Genomic DNA, 25122 nt, shown 5'->3' with positions numbered 1-25122 from the left:
TGTAGTAGCTACATTGCAGTATTGTTACAAAATGTTTCTTATGTGTTGCAATCCAGATTTGAATTTGCATCCAGTTTGAGTTCTTTTTAAAAATTCTGACTTCAGTTTAATTGTGTTCTTCCTATAAATACATTTATAAACCAGACCTCCTCTTTCATTCATAGAAAGCCATCCTACCATTATATCCACCAGACTCGTGACTTTTTTACTTGCCCTAAATCTCTTTGCCATCCCGAGACAAAAGGTATTTTAATTTGGGCAATCTATGATACCTGTATGCCAGTTATCAGCTGCAGAAAGATACTGAGAAGGACAAGGAAATGCTCTAACTATCCAAGTGCAACATGTGAGATGCTTTCATTATTACACAGACAAAGATAATATTTCAGTGTCCTCTCAAAAATATTTATTTTAAACCCTAGAATAAGACAAGGTGCTAAATGAATTATTTTAATATCACTATTAAAATCTCCAAGGGTCAGCCAACATATCAATTTCATGGATATGAGTTCATCAACAACTGCCTGCTGGTGACCTGGTTGAACATCTCCTTTTGCACGGCCTTAACAGGAAAAAACATCAAGGAGCCTGTTTCCTACAAAGATGTATTTGCCTTTTCCCTGTTGTAGGTAAATTCACCTCCGAAACAGGAAAAGATTGCCTCCGGATTATATAGTTAGCCTGCTGTAGAAACATAATAAAATTAAGAAGCCAGTTTAGACAGAAAAAACCCCTGAGTCACAACTGCTATCACTGAAGTCACTTTTGTTGCAAGTATTAATATCACATCAATTATTAATCCCTGTATAGCATACCTGAGCAAAGCTGCCTGTATAAAAACAGTATTACCTTTATTTTAGACTAAAGAGAACCAGGCAGCAGCAGAAGAGAGCTTGTCTGAAAACACCTCAGCTATTTTTACAAGGTACTGAGAATTGGAATGTTATTTTAGCATTATTAATGATGATTTTTAGTTCCAGAAATGGGACTTGTGTATTGTGCTGATGAAATCGTAGATTACGAATCAATGTCTTGATCTACAGCTGCTTCAGATTCACAAGTAAGACCTCTGCAGATTAACAAAATGTTTTTGGCCACAAGTTTCCCACCTCCCCCAGTGGAACAGAACAGAAGCTGACTGTGTTTCTTGCAGCAGTCCCCAGGGCTCCTCAGGCTGGCAAACACAAAATCCTTCTGTCTCTGACAGAGCCTTTGAGAATTGAGATACAGGGCCTTTGAGAACTGAAGCAAAACTGATAACTATGTAGACTACTGACTTTATACAAGACATGTTTCTATGGGTTATTACACATCAGCCCCACTTTTCTACGAAAAGGAAACCAAATAGTACCAAACCATGATGTCAGATCATGAACAATATACATTTCTACACCATCATTAAGGTCAGCCTAAGGTACCAATGATCCTTACTCTGTATTAAGTTGCAACTTTATGAGAGTCACAGTGTCTGCAATAGCAAGGTAAGAGTTGGACACCTTTCAGTTCTCTGTCTCTACCTTGGATTTTTTAATTAAAAATGTTCTAATAACTCAATCTTTCAACAGAATTTAGCTGTGCTGCTTACTGGACAGCTAGAAGGAGCTTAGTAGCAGAATGACAAGGCAACCTTATACAGCAGACTCATATCTGGAATCAGACTTAAAGATACAGAAAGATTGAATTTCCAAATCAAAATTGTTTAAGCTAGAATGAATCAGAACATGATGATATTCATTACTTTGGGTAGAAATAGTAAAAAGTATAAAGACAAGTCAGAAATATCACCCAATGATTCATTCAGTGATATTACAAAATATTAATTTTTTCTTATGCAAAAAGGACATATACAGCTATAAAGGTAAACTACTTATGTAAAGGCTACTGTAATCTTAAGGCTATAAAACTGTAAAGAGACTTTAACATAAAAAATAACTGATATATGCTGTTTCTCCACCAAAAGAAAGCATACTTAGTAATTAGATAGATAATAATATGCTATCAGGACTATTTATGTGAATTATAGAATATGGCAGAAAATAAAATGGTGATGAGATTAATTTTTAGATCATAAAAATAAACAATTTTTGACAGTCAGAAACTTAAGTCATCATACCCTGAAGAAAAACAGATGGATCTATTTTTCTTTTTTTAGTTATCATTTCTAGCTGAAAATATTTCCTTCTCTTTTTATATAAACTTCAAAATTAGAAGTGGGGTCCACTACAGTAACAATTAACAATGTACAACATACATACACTACACTGACTTCTCCAGCTTTCAGAAATGTGAATGTTATACTGGTCCACTTAAAAGCCTCTATTTACATAAACAGTAAATCTCTCCATGGTAAGTACTTACTTAAATTTTGACCAATAAGTACCCCCATAAGCAACCAGTACTAAAGAGAAAATAGCATCCAATTAGATGTTTTGATCCTTGCATCATTAAGGAAATTTTAGGGAAAAAAATATATTCAGCAGACAACACCAGAATGACCCTCAAGTAAAAGAGACATGGGCCTAGGGTAAGATTAACAGGCATTAAATATGTCATTATTCATGTAGCAGTTTATCACTGTTTTTCAATGTCAACTTTAAGTGATAGGCTTCGTTTAGTCAGTGACAAATGTGCTGAACTTTGTAAGGATCCGTTTTAGGACCTGGACATCAGTGCCTAGCTCTTCATCAATAACTAAGAAATCACAGCAGACAGGCTTTGGTCATCTGGGATTCTTAAGTTAAGTAAACCATCACTCCATCACAGGATATTTACAAGTGATGTATGTTCTCCCTCGAGGATTACTTCCCTCTCTGAGAAGATGCAGCTTTCTAAAGTACTTTCTGCCATGACACAAAGCAGAAACCACCTTATCTGCACTTTGACACAGGCCGTCCTACACATTCTTCTGGTTTTAATTCATTAGTTTCATGCAGCTGCCCCAAAACTCAAGAGAAAACAACAAAAAAAAAGAACTTGAACATTTAACTGGTGTCTTTCACATCAAAGCACACTTGTTTGTGTTAATTTCTAAAATTATCTACATGGAATTAAAAACATGATAATCACGCAAAACCAATTAATTTGCATTCCACCAGAAAGTTAGCAAATCTACTGTGATATATTGTGACTTGCATACGTTCAGAGGTAGGGGAAATTGAAGACATGACCACACAGACTCATTTCAAGCACACTGTGCCCCAACTTCGTGCGTCACAGAGCACCAGGACCTCTGCAGAGCTCAGAGGGAGCCCAGGAGTCATGCTGCCACCAGGCACTGGTGACACCAGCACAGGCTTGAACTAGTTAGACACAGACAGCCCACACGATGTGACTGAGATTTAGGCAGAAATGAATGTGCTCTAAATGACAACCGGCCTCTGATAAGATACAGGGCCATGTTGACGTCTCCAGGGAACCTGCTGGCAGGGGACTGTGCAGCTATTCTGCACATGCTTAGCAGAAGTTGGAGATCTGTTCAGTGATTCCCAGAGGCTGCTCTGTTTCTGTCTGGTTAGAAGGCCACCACATCTCCTGGTGTAATGTTCTGCCAACTCAGGATCAAATGAGAACAGAGTGCTCCTCACTGCAACAACCAGAAGAGAGGAGCAAAGCAAGACTGCTGCCACCTCTGGAATTGCCTCACAACTATGAAGTAACTATATGTTTACCTAAGTAGGTTCTGAAACTCCAGTATTTAGGCATCATGGAAGAAAGGAGAGCACAAAATAACCCTAATTCTTCAGATTATAATAAGATCACTCCTCCATTTGCATTTCCTAGGATGCTTCCCTCTTTCCCATGTCTGTCTTTGAGCAGTAGGGGCAACATCTGGGCACTGTGATCAAATGTCTTGAAAATGATACCTTTTTTCTGTATCTTGAAAACACCAAAAACCACATTGGTTCTAAACAAGCACCCTAAGGACTGAATTAAGGACTACTAACCATTGCCTTTTGAGCTGTTTTGTCTGCTTCTGGTTTCTAGGGGAAAATTATCTAAAATGTGCTTATTTGAGAGGTCTTTCCCCTTACAGCTGAGCTTTGCCCCTATGAAATGCTGTGACCTTTGGAAAAAAGTTAAAGCTTATAACAGAAGAGCAAATGAAGGTAAAGACTTTAGAGAGCCAAGTCAAAGCATAATTTTAAGGAGCACATGTAATCAATAATGTCATGTAGGACAGAGGTCAAATCAAAATACTGTTAACAGTCATCTCAAGGAACTGAAATTTAATTAGGCTACAGTAACGACCACAATATACGATTATTTTCACACAACATTTTTTTTCTGCAGCTAAGAGTAACGAAAGAAAAAAAAAATGTAACCACAGAGTAAGTAATTATATGCAAAGTACCCTTCACAGACTTTATCCCTAACCTCCATAAATGCATAACAAAAAAAGGAGACTTGCTTGGATTCAGTTTGTTACATACAACAGACACAACAGAAACCATTCAGCTTAGCCACATATATCACAGGATTCCAGATCCTGAGTCAGCAACTTGCATATGGAAGTACCAGCCTTAGCTAACATTGGCCTTCTAACTCCATTAAAATGCCAAGTTTATTATATGCCTATATGATATTAAATCACTCATGCTCCAAGTTGGCAAATGGTTTACATTCAACATGAGAAAAAGTAAATTAAGAATTTAATGCTGTGACTTCAAAGCAATGACTTCAGATATAAAACTTGGAAGTATTTTACTGTAACTCTGGTTTGTTTAGTTTTTATATGTTTTAGTTTTTACAGGAAAATAATTAAGTTCTGCAAACTCTTATATTTCATAGCTTACAAAAATACGACAGAATTGAAACAAATGGCCCTAAGCTGTCTTTTCTTCATGTGAGGGCTTTCTCCTCAAATGTTTCAAAAAGTTTTTGTGCAGAACAAAGTCTCAGCTAGCCCATGACACCTGTACAGGTGTCAACATTACTGACAAACAAACTTGGAGGCTGATCCATTCACATTCGTACCTAGCAATTTCAGGATCAAGTTTCCACAGGCATTCCCACCTCCTGCCAAAGACTCTCCCAAGCACATGGTTTTACTTATAATTTTGGTGAAGTTCTAGGCTTTCTTTTCCAGCTTGTGAGGACAGAGGATACTGGATGAATAGCACACTGACCTAGGAAAGCTGCTTTGTAGGACTATGCTCTGTTTATCCTGTGCAAGTAAAGGATGCCTTTGCAACATTCATCATTTTTTCTGTTTAAAAGGAATAAAGGAGAAGAAATAAATGAAGATAGGACATGTATTTCTTTGGGGTCTGTGAGATTTCAACTCCAGTGAAGTCAATGGCAAAGCTCCTGCTGACTGCCTGAAGTATACAACATCCATGTGCACCATCTAGCACATTTGAAATACTACTGCAATATGGATAGATGTAGCTTAGCTTTAGGATAAAAGACACCGGAAGATACATTTCCTTTACAAAACGACTGAAGCATTCAGCTCCTAACAGCTTTTTAGTAACAAAGCTCACAAACTAATGCTTTCCACGCAGTTGCTAATGAGAAATGTGTAGCTGAGAAAAAAAATGGCCATCCTTTACAATCTTCATAAATTACATACCACACAAACAAACAAACGAGACCCAGAGAGAGTGGAAAACATGAGGAACAAGGATAGGCAAGTGCATCTTCCTTCCATTGGGAAATGTTTAGCATCCAAGACACCAGTGCCCACTGCCTAAGCTGCGCTCATGGGAAGCACCAGACGTGGGAGGGCTGGCACTCGACTGGCCGCGGGCTCAGCCTCCCGAGCCTCCTCCACAGGGCACTCATTGCCATCTTGTGTTGGGAACCTGTACGGCAACTTACTGCACAGAGCTCACACTACCGAGGAAGTTTGCTTTGGCCCTTTATACAAAAAGAGGAAGTCCAGAAGAGTGGAATTCTGGAAACAATTAAGTAGTTCTGGGAAGCCTTTTACTGGCACCTGAACATTTTCAAAAACTACCACACTAAAAAGTAGTCTACAGAAAGTTAAGATTTATCCACTTGCTATCAGTTTTGCAAAGAATATGGAGTATTTCTGCTGAAATTACTACTCTATCATTTGTGTTAAAAATAAGGCAGCATAAAATATATTATTCATGTTGAAATCACATTTTTTCATCCATGTATTTGTTTCTTTTCCAGAAAAAAAATCTTACTGCCCTGTACTGAAAAACATAGCTAAAAAGATACAATTCTAGTGAATATGAGACTTCAAATAATTGTCTTTTATAAAAAAACAACCCACTTTGGCATAGCCATCAAAAAGACCCTGAAACCAAACAAATGCCAGCAGCTTTACTGTTTCAACAAATTTTGCAGAAACACTCCCATCTTGAAATACAATTAAAATTTAAAAACTTCAGTAACTTCAGAGGCAGCCTGCAGGAATGTTCCATGTCAGACACTTTGGAAAGTTAAACAAATACAAAAGAAAGCAGTATGAACTAGTAAGTACCATAAAAGATCACTGATAAAATTAAAGGATATATACGGACTGATCCATCTCCGAAGGTATTGTAGAAATATTGCCAACTAGAAAGTCAATATAATTCTTCCTGTTGCTGATGAGGCAAGAAAGACCTGGCTATGTTCTTTAACTGGCAGACAAAATGGGAAAAGAACTTCAATATAAATAATGCACCACAGTCGTGAAGGAGGTTTTAAATTGCATTAAAACAAGTTCCTACCCACTGCTGAATAAGCCTGAAGTGCCCAGTTAGACATGTAAGACACAGCAAAGTCCTTGTTTCTGCATCCTCAGCAAAACAATAAACACAACTATACCTACAGTTTAAAAACATGACAAGGGAAATATCACGACTGCCACTTTTCACAAAAGAACTTGGGAGTTGTAGCAGATAGTTCATTGTAGCCATCAGCTCACTGCTCAGCAGCAGGCAAAAGACGAAATAGGCTATAAGGAATTACTATAAAAAGACCAGAATAAAACCCAGAAAGCATCACAATACAACTGCATAAATCCATAATGCAGATATACTTCAAGTAATTGTGCAGGTTCTGTTCTTTCACCTCAAGAAAGGTTTTACAGAACTAAGAAAGGGGAAAAGAGTGGCAAGGCTGACTGAAGCTAGGAAACAATGTCTGTGCAAAGAACAACTACACCATGAGAATTTTTCAAGCCAGGAAGAAGATCAAGTGCAGGTAGCATATACATCTATGAAGTCATGAATGGCACAAAAAAAAAAAAAAAATAGAAAAAGATTACTGAACATTTTTTACAGAGCAAGAACTAAGGAGAGCCAAATGAAACTGGCAGGTGGTTCAGAAACAAACAAAAGGAAGTACTTTTTCACACAATGTGTAGTTGAACTCTGGAACTAATTGCCACAGGATGTTGCAGATGCCAAAGTTTACATGAGTTCAAAAAGCAATTAGAGAAATGCACAGGATGAAAAAAAAAATCCTTGAATGGCTATTAATCACAAAGATATTACCTCATGATTAGGAAATCTTGGAACCACAGATTGTTGGATGCTGTTAGAGCATAACAGGCATGTACTGCTGCATGCTTAACCTGTTCTTATGCTGTTCCCACGTCGGCTCATTGCCAGGAACACGACACTGGGATACATCAGCTGCAGGTGTATCTTTCAATACAGGTATTCTTATGGATTGATTGCATTTTAGGACACTTTCAAAGTCACTTTTTCCAATTCAGCTATTCATATTCTCTTCTGCCCCTTTTTTGCACCTTATGATCCTTTCTCCTTAATAGTCTCTAATCCTGGAGCTTCTTTATTTCTATAAACTTAGAAACTTGCTCATTTCACTGGTACAAGTATCATAATATACTTATGTTAAAGAGTATATTTACATTACACTTAGAGCCTTTTTTTAAAGAAAAAACAACCTTCAGTAGATTACAAAACTAGTAATTTGTTAGAAACTGTTCAAAAGTTCTGTTTAACACTCTTTAAAATACCTAGAATAAAACTTGAGACATCAACACTGAGAAGCAGCAAGATTCATGGCATAAACATCATCAAGGAATATCCTGATGTGGGATTAAAATAACATTCAAGGTTGTATAACACAGATAACAAAATCAGCTGAAATCAGTTTTGAGTCTTATATGAGCTCTCATTACAATACTGGGTCACCCATGCTAGTAACAGTTTGCCATTAACCAGTATCCTGAACAAACAATAAAGCACTTCCAGTGCTTCAGCATTAAAAGACTGATGTAACAGCAGTGGGACAGTGTTGCCATATCATCATCATCAAGAGGAAGCACCCCAACCTCAGGTATATAAATAATTTACATTTGCAAGTACAGTTTCCAATCAGGAAGTGAATCCCAGCCTCATATTTACAAATTTAGATGGAAACTAAAAGACTATTTGTAACCACCAGAGAAATGACATCCTGGAACATGTCTTCAGTGTGAACAGTGAGCCTCGACAAGTTAACTGATTTAAAGACAAAGCTCAAGATATTCCAATCAGCTGGGTTATATAAACACAGCTGCCTGGGATAGAGAGACTGGACTTTGTGATTTAGGAGTTCACTTCCCTTCCTAATTAAAATACCAATACTTCATGAACATGTGTTGTCAGAGCCAAGATTTTTTTCTTTAAGCAAAGTCCTGATCGTCACTAAATGCTATAAGAAGGAAATTACTTGTATGGCTATATGAGAGTTCAATGCTCTATGCTTTCAAAATCTGTCTCAGGGGATAAAAAGAACCCCTGCACCAAAGAAAGGCACTATTCACTAAGGGAAAGGCAAAGAAACCCCCTTTTCTTGTCATTTCCCCATAAAAATTACTGCCACTTAGCAATAAAAGCATGCAGAAAGAACACAACTGATCCGAGTACAGAGCTAAGCAGTGGTGGGTTTAAAATCTTCCCACAGGTACAGTAAAGCAGAACGTGCCATCACACATCGTTTTGTACTGAGTAACAATTATTTCCTCAGAATAATGTGAGTGGGATCTGTGACCTCCTGAATCTAAAGAAACACAGTGCAGTGACATGTTTTTGCTACATAATAATTTATGAAATGCAAACAACACACTTGAAGCATATACACCAATGTACAGACACCTCAGGTTATAAACACACACAGGCTGCTCCTGCACGTCTAGTCTTAGCTTACAAAATAACAACCCCAGCTGTTACTGCTTTGAAATGGGACCTTATTGCTGGGGCTTGGGAGGAGCAAAGTTGACAATGCAAAAATTCCAAGTCGATTTCAGTGCAAAATAAAGCCAAGTTAATTTAAACATTATGTGCTTGTTAGTATTCTTTTACTTTGTTTTGAAACATGGAATATCTAAGGATAAATCAAAGTTGCCATGTTTTACTCTATACCAGTGTTTGCTCAAAGGGAAAAAAAAAAAATCAGCATCCAGCATCAAAGCAAGCAAACACCACTGCTCACTGAGAAAAGGAGGTAATTTCCTCAATAAAGGTCTGAATCCTACTCTGCAGGCTACCACTCATTTTACCTCAACACATATATAGAGGTGGAAAACCCCTTATTTTGTAAAACACTTTCTTACCCATTCTAAAAGGATGTTTACATGAAGGTTGACATAGGGTTTCAAAAGCAACAGAGGACGTTTGAAGAGAATTATGTAGCTATCATAAAAATACTATCATCATACCACTTGTTTCAGAGATCAGTCAAGAAGACCCAGACAATTTGCCTGAGATCACAAAATTCCTACTCACGGTTCCAAAATATTATAGAAACTTTCTAAAGGACAACAAATACCACTGACTGTGATTTTAATAACAACACTTCCAATAATAAGATAGCACTTCCAGTGTAACCAAACCAGCACTATCAAAAGCAAATCCTCACATTCTGAGTTTATTATAAGCAAAATATTTCTTTTTTATTCCATTTTGGATGTAAAAAATAGAATACATGATTTATACTTGGGAAACTAACAGCAATTGAAGGCTTTTCTGTCCCACTGAACCCTTGATATCAGAACTTTGCTAATTAAAAGAAGAAACATTGACCATAAAATTCATTCATTCTGAATTAAATATGCAAAGTCATATTTTAAAACAAAAATAAGTTTCTAAATTGAACACAAAATACAGGTCTAAGAAAAAGGTCACCTGTGATGTCAACATGCAGATATTTATATAACTACATGAACTCCATTTATCACAAGCTTTTTTTTTCCTTTTCCCTTTTGCACAGCATTGTTTTTTACCCTACCAGTGCAGGTGCATAGCTGGGGTTTAAGTGGAAGTCTCATAGAACAACAGAAGAATGCTGCCCAAAAATCAACTGTATGTGTGCAAGACAAGCCCCATCAGCTAAAAGTCAGTCTAAACCCTATTGGATGTGCAGGTATCAACCTGGACTGTCACCTGAAAAACCTTCACTGTTTAAAGCCTTACCATATTAATCACAAAACCCCTTAACACTTTCTGAGTGTTAATGTGAGCAATAAACTACTGTAATCCTTCTGAAAGGTTAAATCTGCTAGATTTTCTTCCTTGTTGAATCTCTTAATATAATGGCCATCTCATTTAATAAGCACAACCTCACAGAACTTCATGTCTGACAGGTTTTTTCTACATTTTGTAACTACATTTTTCAATTTACTGATGCAATATATCAGTGAAATCCTATTGTTCTATCACACTATACTACCCATGTCCACCTTTGAATGAGTAAGATCTGCCCGTATTAAAGAAAAAAAATCCATGTGATATTAAATAAAAGCCAGCACATGAACAACCCATATCACACTGAATGTTCTCAAGGACAGTGATCAGAATTTGCTTCACTTCAAGCTCATTCCAAAACACAATAGGATAGGTACTTACTGAGATCCTCTGCAAGCTGGACTCTCTTGCCAGTTAGGAGCATCACCTTTTTTTCATTGTCCTCAGCAAAATCTTCAAGCACTTCCTTTACGTTCTTCTCCAAGCGCCTTACTGCAAAAAATCAAAACCACAAAGCAACCAAAAAAAAGTAAGGTGTAATACTTTTGCATCTGTAATGACCTAAGGACAAAATTTGAGAAGGTCTGTTGGAGATGTAGTATATGTTACAATACTACCTAATCTGGCTGGAGAAAAGGCAAATTTCTGAACACAGAAGCCCCTTCTTTAGGCAAATAAGACAGGAAATTCTTTAAGAAAGATTGTTAACTTTCAAAGGGTATTTTCTCTCTCATCAAAATTGTATTACTTTTTTAGGAGGAGATAATTTTTTGTTTCAAACCCCTCAGGTGACTGTGGGCCTTACCTTCAGTGTTAGTAAGCTGCTGCCTCAGTGTATTTGCTGTAATCGCCAGCATTCGCTGTATTCGCCAGAAGAGGACAACGTCATTACATTCAAGCTGGAACGAGAGAAGTTGTGGTGTCAGACCTCTGATGTCCAGGAAACACCCTACAGGTACAAGAATCTCTTGACTTTCTTAGCAGCAACTGTAACTTCATGTATACATATACTGACCTCACACAAAAATCTCAGAGAATAACTAGTGTAAGTAACAAGGAAATACATCAAAAACACTTCACAGGAACCACATCAGCACTGCATCACCTTCACATCTGCTATTTTCAACACAAAGAGCCATATCATGGGAAACCATGGAAAAACAATTTGCAGACACTATATGCAGGCTGGTGAGTGTAACCTAATGCTCACTGAAACACTACTCTGTTCATAGCAAACATGCTGAGAGACAACAGTTGGACTTCAGGTTGTGCCTCCCTGTCTGACAAACACTTCTGAAGACAGTGCTGGACAAAGGGCTATATTTGTTAACAACAGAAGAGACAGTTTCTACACTTGAAAGGATGGCAGGAGGGAGCATTAACTTCACATTAGGACATCTTAAAAAAGATGGTAACGTGAATAGGAGGTTAAGTGTCATGAAGAGGCAGCTCTCCATGCTGTGATATCATTGCCTCATCCCTCAAAGGCAAAAATATTTCTAAAGTGGCAAAGATTTCTGGCTCCATGGTAATCACTGTTGCTCATTAAAATAAAAACAAACCTCCACAGAAAGTGAGGAGCTCTACCTTTTCCAGTAATTTCTTTTTGATTTAAAATACAATGGTAAGAAAACTATATATTCTTTGTGTGAATTCATGCGTGCTGTCATTTGTTGCACAAGCTTGGGTTTACGAAACTGGAAAGCCATTTATAAAGATCTGTTTGAAAACTCCATAGTTATTTTTTTCCCTATTGATCAGATGTAGCACCAAGTATTTGCTCTAAACCCTTACTGACCATACTTTTCCTATAAACCCATAAACATGTTTTCTGAATTTTTTTCGTATCACTGAGGTAAATAACTATCAGTGGGAAAGTGGGAGAAATGGATAACAACAAGATACCAACAGAAGTATAATACTGCTTTTAGTTGTGTATTTTCAATACACATTGATTAGTACTAGATGTTTAGGTCATGGCTGATACCTAGTGGTCATTTTATATAATTACCACCAGGATGGTATCTTATCCATTGTAAGCCTCATGTAAAATGTATCTGGGATCACCAGCTATCTGGTCAGGCTACTTTAAAGTATTTTTAGACCTTTTTTTCAATTGAGATAGAAATACTAAGGCAAAACACCAGTGTAGATGAAGAACATCTGTTCTTCAGTTTACCTCTGAGTCCACAAAATGCCTCTGATAATAATAGAAGCCTCTTCGACATAGATTGCAGTGGTTCAAGGCAGACTTCAGGAAGAATCTTCTATAAATTTGGTGCCATGTGTCTTTAATCTAGGAAAACAGTACTTAAATTTGACTAAATAAATAAACACATACACTCGCTATCGTGCATAGATTAATGATTGCATTTAATTTTAAAATGGAACTCCAAATTCCACTATCCATATCATGTAACATATGTTTAAATATTTCTCAGCAATTTGTCTGCAACTGGGCTATGATTAATGTGTTATTTACATTTGGTAAACGTTACAGATGACTGTCAATTTAAAAATCCACTCTTCCATGCACGTAACATAACTGAGTGCTTAAAAATACTGTCTGCAGCCAAAATACATTTAATTATACACTACAAAATAATCTTTACATTAACACTGAGAATACATTTTTTAATTGTACCTATTAATTTACCAATTAAACCAGATTAAAGCATAGAGAAATATTTCATGGGTCTTATGTAAACAAACATTTGTAACTTTTCTTGATTAGGCTTATTTATATTTCAGTTCTTCAAAATGAAATATGTGTCTCGATACGCCTCTCTGAAAAATCCACGAAATATAATTAAGAAAATCAATTGCTTAGCTAGAAGGAAAACTCAGTTTGCACTCGTCATGTAGAGGATGTGGATCACTAACATGACCTTTACAAAAAATGGTAAGTACTGTTTAGGAAAGGAGCAGCAGGTATTTAAATGACTCTTATACCTAGAATAAGTACAGATATTAATGTTGAAAAGGTAGCCAAAGTTACTCCAGAAAATAAATCACTGTTAAAGGAAATCTACATCTATTACTTATTAATGTATGAATTCTCATTTATTTAAAATCTTACTTTTAATTAGATAATAAGTTTAATTACCCCTAAGGGCCTTACATTGCAATGAGATATGTCTTTTTCCAGAACATTTCAAACGTACAATACAATTCCCTGGGACACTCTTAAAAATCCTGCCTTTCTACAAGTATTTTTAAAAAAATTCTCTCTCTTCAATGTACCAATGAATTTCAAACTTCACATACAACCACACTGAAAGCTTAAGGATGCACAACATGTTTTCACTGTATCTTGCTCACAAAGGCCTTGATTCTTCTACATAACACCTGAACAATAATTTCAAATAAGCTTTGTCATAATGTAGGTAAGAAAATCTGCTCAGCAGATTCTGACTTCAGTCTAAACTGACAGATTCCAAAGTGTTGTACTGCATTTGTCTGACAGCCAACAGAAGTGTGTGAATTGCGTGCAAGAATTCATTTAGTAATTCATTTGGAAACATCTGGATTACAAATTCAGTATTCAGAGGGAGTCTCTTGTATGCTATCTAGAAAGAACATTCGAGTGTTCACAGGGGGCCTCCATATGTCTTGTTACAATTCAGCATCTCACCAGACATGGGTCCACTGTTACTCCTCTTGCTTCCAGATTCTTTCTGACAGTCGTCACTTCATCATTTGCCAGATAAGCTGCATGGTCTTCATTGCACTTGATTAACTTCTCGAGTTCATTTTTTGTTTCATTACGAATATTCTAGGATAGGAATGATTAGTTAGAATTAATTATTATAGACTCAGAGATCATCAGCACCTCCTCAATAAACACTCCATTTGCTTAATAAGCCAGAACAGAAAATTCCTCTGATGCTATTAACTATTACATTTAAGTGACTCCAAAGGGTAGTTGTGCAAGGACACTCCAAATATAATATTTTTAAGGGATAATTCACTGTCAATTTTTAATTTTTTTCTTTTCATTATGCACTGAAATTCAGAACAAGAATAGAAGGGTAGGAAAAAAAACCATAGGTGTTAGCCCCCTTTCCCCTCCATGAATATCCACTAGCAGGGTTCACATTCACATACCACATGTGACACTGATTAGAATTGTACTTTTTGCCTATTAGTTAGCAAGAACTCTCCATAGATTCATACCTTTAAGTTGCTGTTCATGAAATTCAAGTAATATAGGTTGAAGTCGCTACCTTTCCCCTACAACTGGCTACATACAGCTGACTGTAAAACTCCTTTCTCTGAAACAAATACTTTCTACTGTATTCTTTCAAACTCTACTTGCTTCTTTTAAGTATGACTGAGTTTGAGAAATATCTAGAAAAAGTAATATTAAAAGACAATTGTCTCTGGGCATTGAATGGAAGTTGTTATTTAAATTCAAAAGAAATTTCCAAAAGTTATGAGCAAATGAGAAGAGAGCTTCAGATGAATGTGGCCAATCAGAAGATACAGCTGTGATTAGAATGCTATGATAATGCAATCACATACTAATTAAATCCAAATGGAGCATGATAGGAAACTGCATGTGACTTCTACTTAAAAGGCATGCTTGAAAATTATAGAAGAGAACAGCCCAGTCTCCACCTGCTTTCATTGATTTCTTTCTACTGGAAGAACTTTAATACACAAGTCAGTGGCATAATGGCAAAGATATAATTCAGCTGAAGAACAAAAAACAGTTTACAAACCAATCTGTAGCTACAGTATGGAAAAAAACCACGAAATTCTTTGTGGTATTTAAAACAATGAAAAGTAATTCTTTTTTTTTTTAGTCACCTAAAATGTGTGAAGAGGGTTGGTATTTTTTAAAATTCACTCAAAAGTTTTACTCAAAGTAATAATCAAAGTTTTCCAAAAGTAGTGAACTACAAATTCTTTATAATTTATTTCCTTTTACCTGTTCTTTGGTGCGGCCTACCCAGTGTAACCATCTTTTTTTCCAGTCTGGACCCACCATATCTTCAATAACAGATTCAGCTGAAAAAGGAAGCATGATATTAACTATGACACAAAATATACACAACCACCCAAATGTACAGTTCTAAACTTGGGTACATGAAGAAGAATGGACATTTTATGTCAAACAACGTAAGATATGCCACACTGAGTCGAGTCACGTGTCTTTTACTTGAAGCAACAGTTGACGTATTTTATTAAAATTTAAAAATTACTGCCAACGGGAAGATGCTTCAACGAAGTATATAAAAACACAACAGCCCTCCACTGAGACAGCCCTCCTGGTTCCAAGTCAGGCTTTTAAAAAAAATAAAATCTTACCTTGCTGCAACTTGCATCAAAACTGATTATGCTAGAAACTATAAAGAGACCACTTACTTTCCTTTCATTTATTCTGTTCTCCTACATGTGCATTTGTACCATTTTTTGACTTTACAGATCTCTAGTGCTTATCTTTCAGTTGCCTCATTGCAAGAGCAGGAGCACAAGCACTTGAGGCAGTACTTTGCTAAATATTTCTATCAGTATTAGTACCATTTAAACAGTCCCCACTGTGTCAGTTGTGCTGATACAAAAACTTGCACTGAAGTGAACTACATCCAGACACTGGGCCAGATTAAAAAGCACAGAAGAGTGGAATACATCACACAACTCACTGTCTTTGAGCCGACTTTGGAGCGTCTCTTCCATAAAATGAATGGCTGCATCCCACTGCTGTTTATCGGATATTGACCGATCTTCTAAGGCATTGTGCTGGATCACTCGCTGCAATACAGAATGGAATTCTAGCATGCAATAAATAATTTACTCAAGATTTAGTAAAAGTAACGTTTCTAGCATTATCTTAATTTTTTAATGTCTGATAAAGCAGCTTGTATTGGGCACATGCGATTTATTTAGGAGACACCATTCAAAGGACTGCCAAAAATATTTTTGTGTGCCTTTAGCTTGACTCTTTTCTACAGCCTAGCACAGATAAAGTAAAAAATACAGGAGAAGATATGAAACCCCTCTGGATTACAGAATCTATAAAGATGGTAATGAAACAATGTTATTTTATGTGACTACACCAAACAGAACAAATGAGCTGATGCTAAACAATTCCCACCAGGCTGTCCTGCAGCCAGTGAATTATGGATGACTTTTCCGAACCAACCAAACCAGTTTTATTAGATGTTATTTAGGGGGAAACTAATAAAAGATAATAATGAAATGAATTGAGAAAACGTATTAAAACATTACATAGAAAATGTGAGATGGACACACCTCCCTGTCATTTCAGGATTAAAACAAAAGAATGCAAAAATACTGAATATGCAACTTCAGTAAAGAAATTTCAACAGCACTTAGTCAACAAGGCAAAAAAACCCACTACATTATACCAGGCTATCCTCCGCTCTCTCGTTCCATCTATGTCGTTTAATAGTTTCTTCTTTGACAGCTTGTTTCAGTTTATCAAAGATATCATCATGCTCCTTCCCTTTTTTTTCTGTCATGAAACGAGAAAATTCTTCTTGCAAAGTCTCCCATGCCACCTAGAAAGTTAGCAAACAATCCAGCCTGAAATGGACCATTACACTGTGCACCAGCTGCTAAGTGAACATTTATGACAATTCTTACAAGTATAAAAATTTGGAGACTTTCTGGAAAAAAAATGCAAGCATAAGAGTAAGTCACTGACTTGTCCTTTTTCCATTACTAGTAAAGGCAACACTAAACTTGGCTTCACTATACTGTAGCAAGCAGAATTCTGTTAAACTTGCAAAAATCTATTAAATATCAATATACCTACTTGAAGGGTTTAACCTTGTAAAAATAGGGTTTTTTGCTCTGTAGTAGGCAAAATTCACCAGAAGAGCAAAATACGATGTTTCTGCTCTGTAATGCTTCTGAACACCAAAGTCTTGCCAGTCTTGTCTGACATGTAAGTTGGTTAAAAGAACTGCAGTCATCAGTTCAACATCACCTTAACTCTTCTGGAGTTATGCTGTCATTTTAATAAGCTTTGCATAGATTGTAATTTTTTATTTTTTTATTTAAATAACTAAATTCTTACCTCTACTGCTTTATTAGGCAGTTGCTTGTCAGTCCACTGCTTCAGCTTGATGTCCACAGTGGTGTTAAACGTCCCTGAGTTTGTAGTCTGTGCTGCTGGAAGGTATATATTCTCAATCACGTGAGTAGATACTCTTTCCCATAAAGTTTTCTCAAGAATCTCCTCCCTAAAATGGAAGTTGTAACACATGTGATGGTTTCCAAACAAGCAACTAACAGGTATGCATTCAATTTGTTAGAAACACTGAGAAAACAAGACTACAGAACACAAGAAATACTCCTTAACGCCACAACAACTTCAACCAAAATCTGCATGGAACTAAGGACACAAATGCACAATGTTTTCAGCAGCAAAGACAGCTTCAGAAGTTGGCCTCTAAGACTCTCACAGTTGCCCCTGCACTGCACAACAGCTCCTTGCAGCCTTTAATTATACCAGGATAACCAGGCAGAGCTGTGTGTGTGTTTAGGTATGGGAGGTGGGGGAACAACACGGGGGCCGATTGCAAAGCACTGACATGATCTGACTACAGTCTATGCTCCCAAAAGAGCATGTGGGTTTTGTTTCTATACTATTCTGATTTGATTGTAGGAACATGCTGTAGTTTTCCATTTGGGATTTTCATTGATTGCTCCCAGATTTGATAAATGATGAAGCAAGTTGACAAGTCCAACCTTTTACCAAAATGTATATTGACATTCATTAAAAAATGAGCTTCATGTCACTATCAAATGAAGCACTACTGTCCCAATGGAAACAATCCAACTTCAACCTTTCTAAATTGCAATAAACCTTACAGTTGCAGTGAGACAACTCAGCTGAGCCAGTGTAACATGTACCCAGTACCCATGGAGTCAGTCACGCTCCTTCTGCTCCTGCCACAGTCTCTAGTACAGGTTGTGGGTTTCCTGCAGGCTAATTTTATGCTTGCTCAGAATGTCAAATCAGCTTAGATCATATGAATGCCAGATTTGGTAGAATGGTGAGAGCTAAGAGACGAAGAAAAAACTGCCCTTTTTTGGTGGTACAAGACTCAGGCCCTTTTCTTCCAAATGGGCTGAAGTTCAGGACACAAGCTTCCTCCCTGATAATGTCCCTACTCTAACTGGGCCATCTATCAACAAAGACTGAAGAATTTCCCATAAATATCACCTCCCTCTCCCCATATCAACAGTAGCATAATTGAAAATTTCTATTTTGTGCTTAAAACATCCTTCCTTAAGAACTAAACAGTTTGAAGCTGTCCATCTTTCATACCAGAATTAATGGGGAAAAAAGTCCCTAATTTTTCTACTGTTGAAAAAGTTGTTCAGCGTATTCAGCGTAGTAAAAGTATTTATACAAAATTGAAAGGAACTCAAGGATTTAAATGTTGAAAAAATTACCTTTAAATAAATATTGCCACCAGCAAAAAAACCTGATTAAAAATCTTTTAAAGAGCTTTGTTTAAAGTAGGATAATTTAATAGTGTTCAAGCAGAGATCAATTATTGATCATTCTTGATCACCATTAAAAGAACCAGGGATGTGGCAAATTAGTTTCACTTGCATTCACTTGCAGGGTGTGCTGGAACCCATCTGTTATGGATTTTACCACTTAAAATGCACTGCAGGAAAAGTGTACTTCTCTGATTAAGAACAAATGCAATCTCATTCCTTCTTTACTGATTATCAATAAGAACACATTTTTGCTTTGCTTAATCTAATCAAACTTAATTGGAAGGAATGGAAATTTTAACAGAATAGAAACACTTGCATTCATCAAATGCATTGCTGTTTTTAGTCTGGATATAATGACATTTTCATAAAAGCATTTTTTTCAGGTCTTAGCTTTGCAGTGGTAATTTATAGCTCATTAAGTGTAATAAATCTAGAATCACCACTACACTTTAACTTTCAAAGGAAATGCACAGAAGCATTCATGTTGTGCACCCACCCAATCCATAACATGAAATGAAGCAGACTAGATGTGGGCCAGGGTTCTTCAGCATCTATTACAAAGCCAACAACAGCAAACACCAGAACAACAACCTGCATTACATTTGGACTAGAACAGTATTTCAGACTAACACACTGCATACAAGTCTTTCTCTGAACACAGCCACATACCCAGCATTATTCTAATGTTATTAAGACTCAGACAGTTTATCTCGTTTTTTAACCTTTGACCAAGTTACAGTTCAGTTCAGGTCACTGAACATAAAGGCATTAAAGAAATCTTTTTTTTATTGTTCTCAGTTGTGATACAGGCTGTCAAAGTAACCCTCTGTGTTGGCTATTCTCCTCTCAGCCTACATGTACAGTGGCTTTACTGTGCAGTGATGCTACATGATTAAAGTGCTTAGGCTGAGCTCTCTCTCACACCTGTGCTGCCTTACAGAGAAGTAGGTCAGTGTAGTACAGTGCCAGTGATTGAGGCTACCAACGAGATCCACAGGTAGGATGGAACTCTCAAACATCCAGACTAGCTCTTTTTACAGCCAGGAATTATACATTCTTTCAATTTCCAAATCTCTGATACCCTGATTTCCAACATCAAATACATTATTTTGAAACACACAGTGACAATCCCCAAACATCAAGAGGAATTACTCATTCATATTTCAAATGAACACCTGAAAACTTATTTATTATGACTGTTCCTTTGCATTTTTGAGGAATATCTATTGTTCATTCCACTATATAAAAACAGAAGTACAAACTGATACCATATAATTTTTGTGGAGGGGTTATACAAGTATTTCCTGATTCAGAATAACAAACAAACACAGACGACTGTCACAGGGACAAAGGACATGATAATACACTGTCCAAGAAAACCAGTTTCTTACTTGTATTTGCAAATTTTGTTTACTAGAACTCTTTATATTTTAAAGGCAAACTTCTGATAGTTAACAAAACAACAACAAAACAAACAAACAAACAAACAAAAAACAAGGGAAAAAAGAAAAAAATTACCATACCAGTGCTTTGGTGTGACCTGAGTCAAACTTATGACTTCATCGAGAATCTCATTCTTTGCTTTTTCAAACAATTCATTCTATGCAAAAGGAAACATCAAGATTAAGTATAGTTTGATCATGTTTCTATACAAAAAGCAAAAAAAAAGACCCCAAATCTTTTTCTTACAGCCTTTAAACCTCAAATGACACCTCCTGGTCATGTTCTGTCATGATCACAAAGAAACACTGACCTATTCCTGGTGGCAAGTTAGGTCAGATAACTGTATACTAGAAGAATGAAGGACTTAAGTATTGAAGTATCACAGTGTTAAAGAACAGTATTTCATTAAACAGAGCTCAGTATTTCCTTCCCCTAGAATAATATACACTGCCCTCACACTTTAAATGTCAGTACTTTACGTTAACTTTAACAAATCTTTACAAATGAGATTAAATGGCATAAATTTTAATTCTTAATTTTCAACCCTTTGAAGCACAGCAATTAAAGCAGTTAAATTTACCCTGTCCAGCTCTCGCAATCGGGGGTAATTGTTCTTCCACTCAGTCTCGAGATTGAAACGTGTGGCTGCAAAAATCAGAAACAAGGCCTTAATTTTTTTAATTGTCTATATGAACTTCATCATTACCTTAAAAGTTTAGCAGCTCCTAGAATTGCCACAAATTTTGATTATAACAAAATTATAACAAAAGACACATGTTAAGTGTGTCTGCGAAGCAGAATTTTTGGCTGTCTATGCCCAAATATTCTGTCTGTAATTCACAGAATCCATGCATTAAAAAAACATAGTGAAAAGAGCCATTCAACTTCCAGCTCTGCACAAGTCAGTCCTGCCTTGACCTTTATGTAGAAAGTCATTTTAAACAACATCTGAATCCAGTGGAAGAACTGTGTTTTGCTCATGAAAAAAACAAACCACCAAAAACCCCTTGATTTTCCTCTTCATACTTGTTTGCTCCTTTGTTTTTTAGAGCAAGTGGGTACTTCATACCATGAATTACTTTTTTGGGTCTTTTTACAGGGGTGATCATCAATTAACAAGAAATATTGAGCATATAAAACACATAAAACATAATTGCCCAAGCATGTTAGCAAAAGTCAGTCCTTATATGTTACAGTCCTTATACGTCCTTATATGTGGAAGAACTACCTGTTTAACAGCAAGTTGCTATTTCACTTGTTTTTTTGAAAAGATGTTTACCTTTAAAAGCATCTGCTTGCTGCTCCACAGACTCTCTCACCATTTTCCAAAAGCAATCTGACACAGCAAGACTTAAGTTCTTTGTTGTTACTTGATGTGCTTTCAGCATAGATGTCCTGTAAAGAAAGACAGCTAGAGGAGATTTGATGCTTACCAACGCTTTCTGGCCCATAATTTCTCCTCCCAAGAACAAAGCTTTGCTTTTTATAGCAGAAAATAACATGTAAATGTGTGCTTAAACCAAATTCCAGTATTTTCCTCCAAAATATGCAGTGTAGATAATCACCAAAGCAGGGGAAAAGCCCCAAAACAAAGCAAACAAACAAAAACCCCTCACCACAAATAATTTTTTATTCTAGAGGCTGCAGTGCAGGTACTCAGTCCCAAAGACCACATAGGGTATCTTCCTGACAAATACCAGCCTGTGAAATCCAAACTCTGCTCTATCAACTTCCCACCAGGTCACCCTTTAAATACTACATTGTCACACTAAGATAACAGAAATTCAGAGGCACCACAAGTCATAGTCGAGCTGGGTTCCCTCCTCCCTGCTGTACTAAGTGCCTGGACACAGGCTGGAACTTAGTTTCTGTAGAGCCACTGGAGAGACACAGAAAAACCTCAGAAGAGAGGCCCAGAACTCCAGCGGAATCAAGTGCTGCCTGTCTGTCTCCACTGTCTTAGAGCAAGCATTAGGAAACCAGGACAACTTGGTCACCTCAACATTGTACTTAATTTAAGCAGATTAAATCTCAAATAGTGTTTCCACACTGCAATCCTTTTAAGTTCAACAAGAAAAACTGATGCTAGGATTTACCAACACAGGCCCATTTTAGTAAAAAGAATAAAATAGCAACATACTTTAATAGCTTTGAATTTTGAAAAAATTCCTCTTCATATTCTTTAATAGATTCAATGCTTTCACTGCTGTTTCCTGGAGAAAGAAAAGAGTGCTGCAACAGTTCTATCTAGACACTTTTCTCTGCTACCAAGGACAAAATAAGCAGAGCTAGAGCTCTCTTTACCTTTTCCAGTAACAACTGCAAAATAACCCAAAGCTTTCATTGGGAAGAGTTTGCCTTCAATGATTTGCTGGATCTATGAAAATAAAGGATTAAAAAAGCCATGGTTAACTTTGCACAGAGATATCCTTTCCTTCATTTCCTTTGGCACAATTTTAAAGCCAGATCTGGTTACATCTCTGCATAGAGTACTGCAGGATGCAGTTTGTCACGGGACTATGAGTTCTACTGATATTTAAAACAAACAAAAAAATAAAGGCATAAAACAAATACGACATAACACAGCAAAACACAAAATACAGCAAAAATGCCTATTTGGGAAATGGAACTTGTTCAGGTCACCTTCATGAAACAAATCAGTATTGTAGCAAGCTGAGACTGCAGTCATACAGTTGATCACTAAAAGCAAGGCCTGAGAGAGATTAAAACAACAACCATCAAAAAAAAAAATCATACTGAATACAGAAATAAGCACTCAAAACCATCTAGAACAGGTAGGTGAGGTCCAATGTTTACAACAGCGTCTCAAGTATTTTACCATGTGTGACTTTAGCCATCACAATGTGATAAAAACAGTTTCAACTCACCCTGTTTGGGCTAGCCACGTTTTTCTCTGCAAGATCAACCTTTGTCAACACAAAAATTGTCCTTTTTCCTTGGGGATCCATTTGGCTGACTAAGTCTGTGACAATGCTGCGTTCTGCATCCACCGACCCATCTAAAATACACACGAAGTTGTGTTTCAGGGAGGATGTAATCTAACACACTGAAGACACGGTAGGTGTCAAGTAAGTTTCATGTTACAACTTAAACCCAGTAAAATTAGACCCATTTTTGGGTACACAGAGTGACAATTTGCATCATAAAAACCTAGTTTGTTCTATTTAAGTTTAGAACAATACCAGCTTGCTCAAAATATTCAACTCCATTATTGTATGCTGCCTCCAAAAATACTTTTGAAGAAATCTTGAATATTATCACCACCATTTTTCTTTAATGATTAAAAACTCTTATCAAAAAGTTGCTTTTTGCCACAAATTCTGCACAGATTGCCTTAATTTATAAACAGACATTCCACAGCATTCTGTTTTGTACACCATACAAATTAGCACAAAAGGTAATTTAATACAATCAGGGTAGATCCCAGAGTAACATAAGAACCATGATTAAAACAAAATGTCCTGCCAGTTGGATAACTATCTAGACTCTGCTTACCTTGAATACAGAGGATGATGGCATTAGGATTCTGCATGTAGGCCTTGCTGATGCTAAAGATAGTTTCCTTTGTATCTGGAGCCATACCTGATGTCACAGTCTTTAATGTGTATATGGAAATATATATTTAAAGGAAAGAAAAAAGAAAACAAAGATGTTAAAAAAAACCCCAACAGCTAATGTTCTCACCAATAACACTACCTCAGTTTCATGTGTTAATTTAAATAATTTTTTTATTTTTTCCATACTTACACTAATGACTCCAGGTAAATCAACCAATACCATTCTCTGTAAACCAGGACCTTTCACACTTAAGGAGATGGTCTGTGAGGTAAAATTGAAATTCAAGATTTATACACACACCTACTTTGAATGTCATTGCATACACAAACACACACATATAAAACTATATAAATGCATATTTACACACATATGCTTTAATCAGTAACAACCTGTAAATTTTAAATAGGAACTACAACTTTAAATGCAAGTAACTGTTATATAAAACTGATTTTAACAGTTTAACAGTCCAAATACACTTTGCAAGTGCAAACTATTAAGTATACACTAACTAGATTCACTACAGCAACCTAGTTGAAGGGTACTTACAAAAGATATACATGTACAGACATTTGCCATTAAATATTTGAGAAGTCTTACCTCAGTGCTAACAGTGCACCCTTCTTTCACACTGTTTCTCATTCTGATTTCTATTTCATTTCTCAAAGCTGCAAGCTGTTACAAGAAAAGCAAAATATCAAATTTCACTCGAATTAAACAGGGGCTTACAGATCACAAAGACACAATTTTTTTCAGAGTTAATAAAAGTCACACTGACTTCCAGTCACTTCTTTATACTTACATCCTCCTCTTTGGTCAGATCAAACTCCCGAGAGCTGTCTTTGAATAAAGCCACATGGTGGGGACCTTCACTAAGGGTTACCTAAATGGTAAAAGCCCAATGAGAAAGTACAGCAAATCTAACACAGAGAAACGTGAGAAGTATGTGCACTTCCCACTGTAGAAATACAACTATATATAATCCTTATTTAGCAAAGAATTACTTAATGGTAGGCATTACTACTATACAGACAGTATACATGGATTATATATTGGCCTGTAGAGGTTTTATCATTGGCTGAAACAACCCTCTTGTTTAGAGGTCATATTATAAATGTATGTTTACATATACTTCAATTCATGGCATGATCAGAGAGAGAATAATACAGCAAATGCTGATTCA

General features: G+C 36.4%; 1 protein-coding gene across 5 annotated transcripts in view; it reads right to left on the bottom strand.

Annotated features, from left to right (window-relative positions):
- The window catches only part of OPA1 (OPA1 mitochondrial dynamin like GTPase), a 52728-nt gene that overhangs the window by 8664 nt on the left and 18942 nt on the right, over positions 1–25122 (bottom strand). For all 5 annotated transcript variants that reach the window (XM_051781312.1, XM_051781315.1, XM_051781314.1 and 2 more), the window contains 18 exons: positions 24742–24822; positions 24540–24614; positions 24132–24203; positions 23880–23979; positions 23252–23382; positions 22668–22740; positions 22504–22576; positions 21643–21758; positions 20944–21008; positions 20444–20520; positions 17482–17647; positions 16808–16960; positions 16082–16190; positions 15367–15446; positions 14068–14208; positions 12613–12729; positions 11239–11332; positions 10815–10925 (listed from right to left, as the gene is read on the bottom strand). In XM_051781312.1, coding sequence (XP_051637272.1) covers positions 10815–10925; positions 11239–11332; positions 12613–12729; positions 14068–14208; positions 15367–15446; positions 16082–16190; positions 16808–16960; positions 17482–17647; positions 20444–20520; positions 20944–21008; positions 21643–21758; positions 22504–22576; positions 22668–22740; positions 23252–23382; positions 23880–23979; positions 24132–24203; positions 24540–24614; positions 24742–24822 — 1834 coding nt within the window. The remainder of the gene's footprint in view (positions 1–10814; positions 10926–11238; positions 11333–12612; positions 12730–14067; positions 14209–15366; positions 15447–16081; positions 16191–16807; positions 16961–17481; positions 17648–20443; positions 20521–20943; positions 21009–21642; positions 21759–22503; positions 22577–22667; positions 22741–23251; positions 23383–23879; positions 23980–24131; positions 24204–24539; positions 24615–24741; positions 24823–25122) is intronic.

The sequence above is a fragment of the Manacus candei genome, unplaced genomic scaffold (genome assembly GCF_025592945.1).
Source record: "Manacus candei isolate 608988 ecotype Guabito, Panama unplaced genomic scaffold, ASM2559294v1 h1tg000015l, whole genome shotgun sequence".
NCBI lineage: Eukaryota > Metazoa > Chordata > Aves > Passeriformes > Pipridae > Manacus > Manacus candei.
This window is presented reverse-complemented; position numbering and strand designations above follow the sequence as displayed.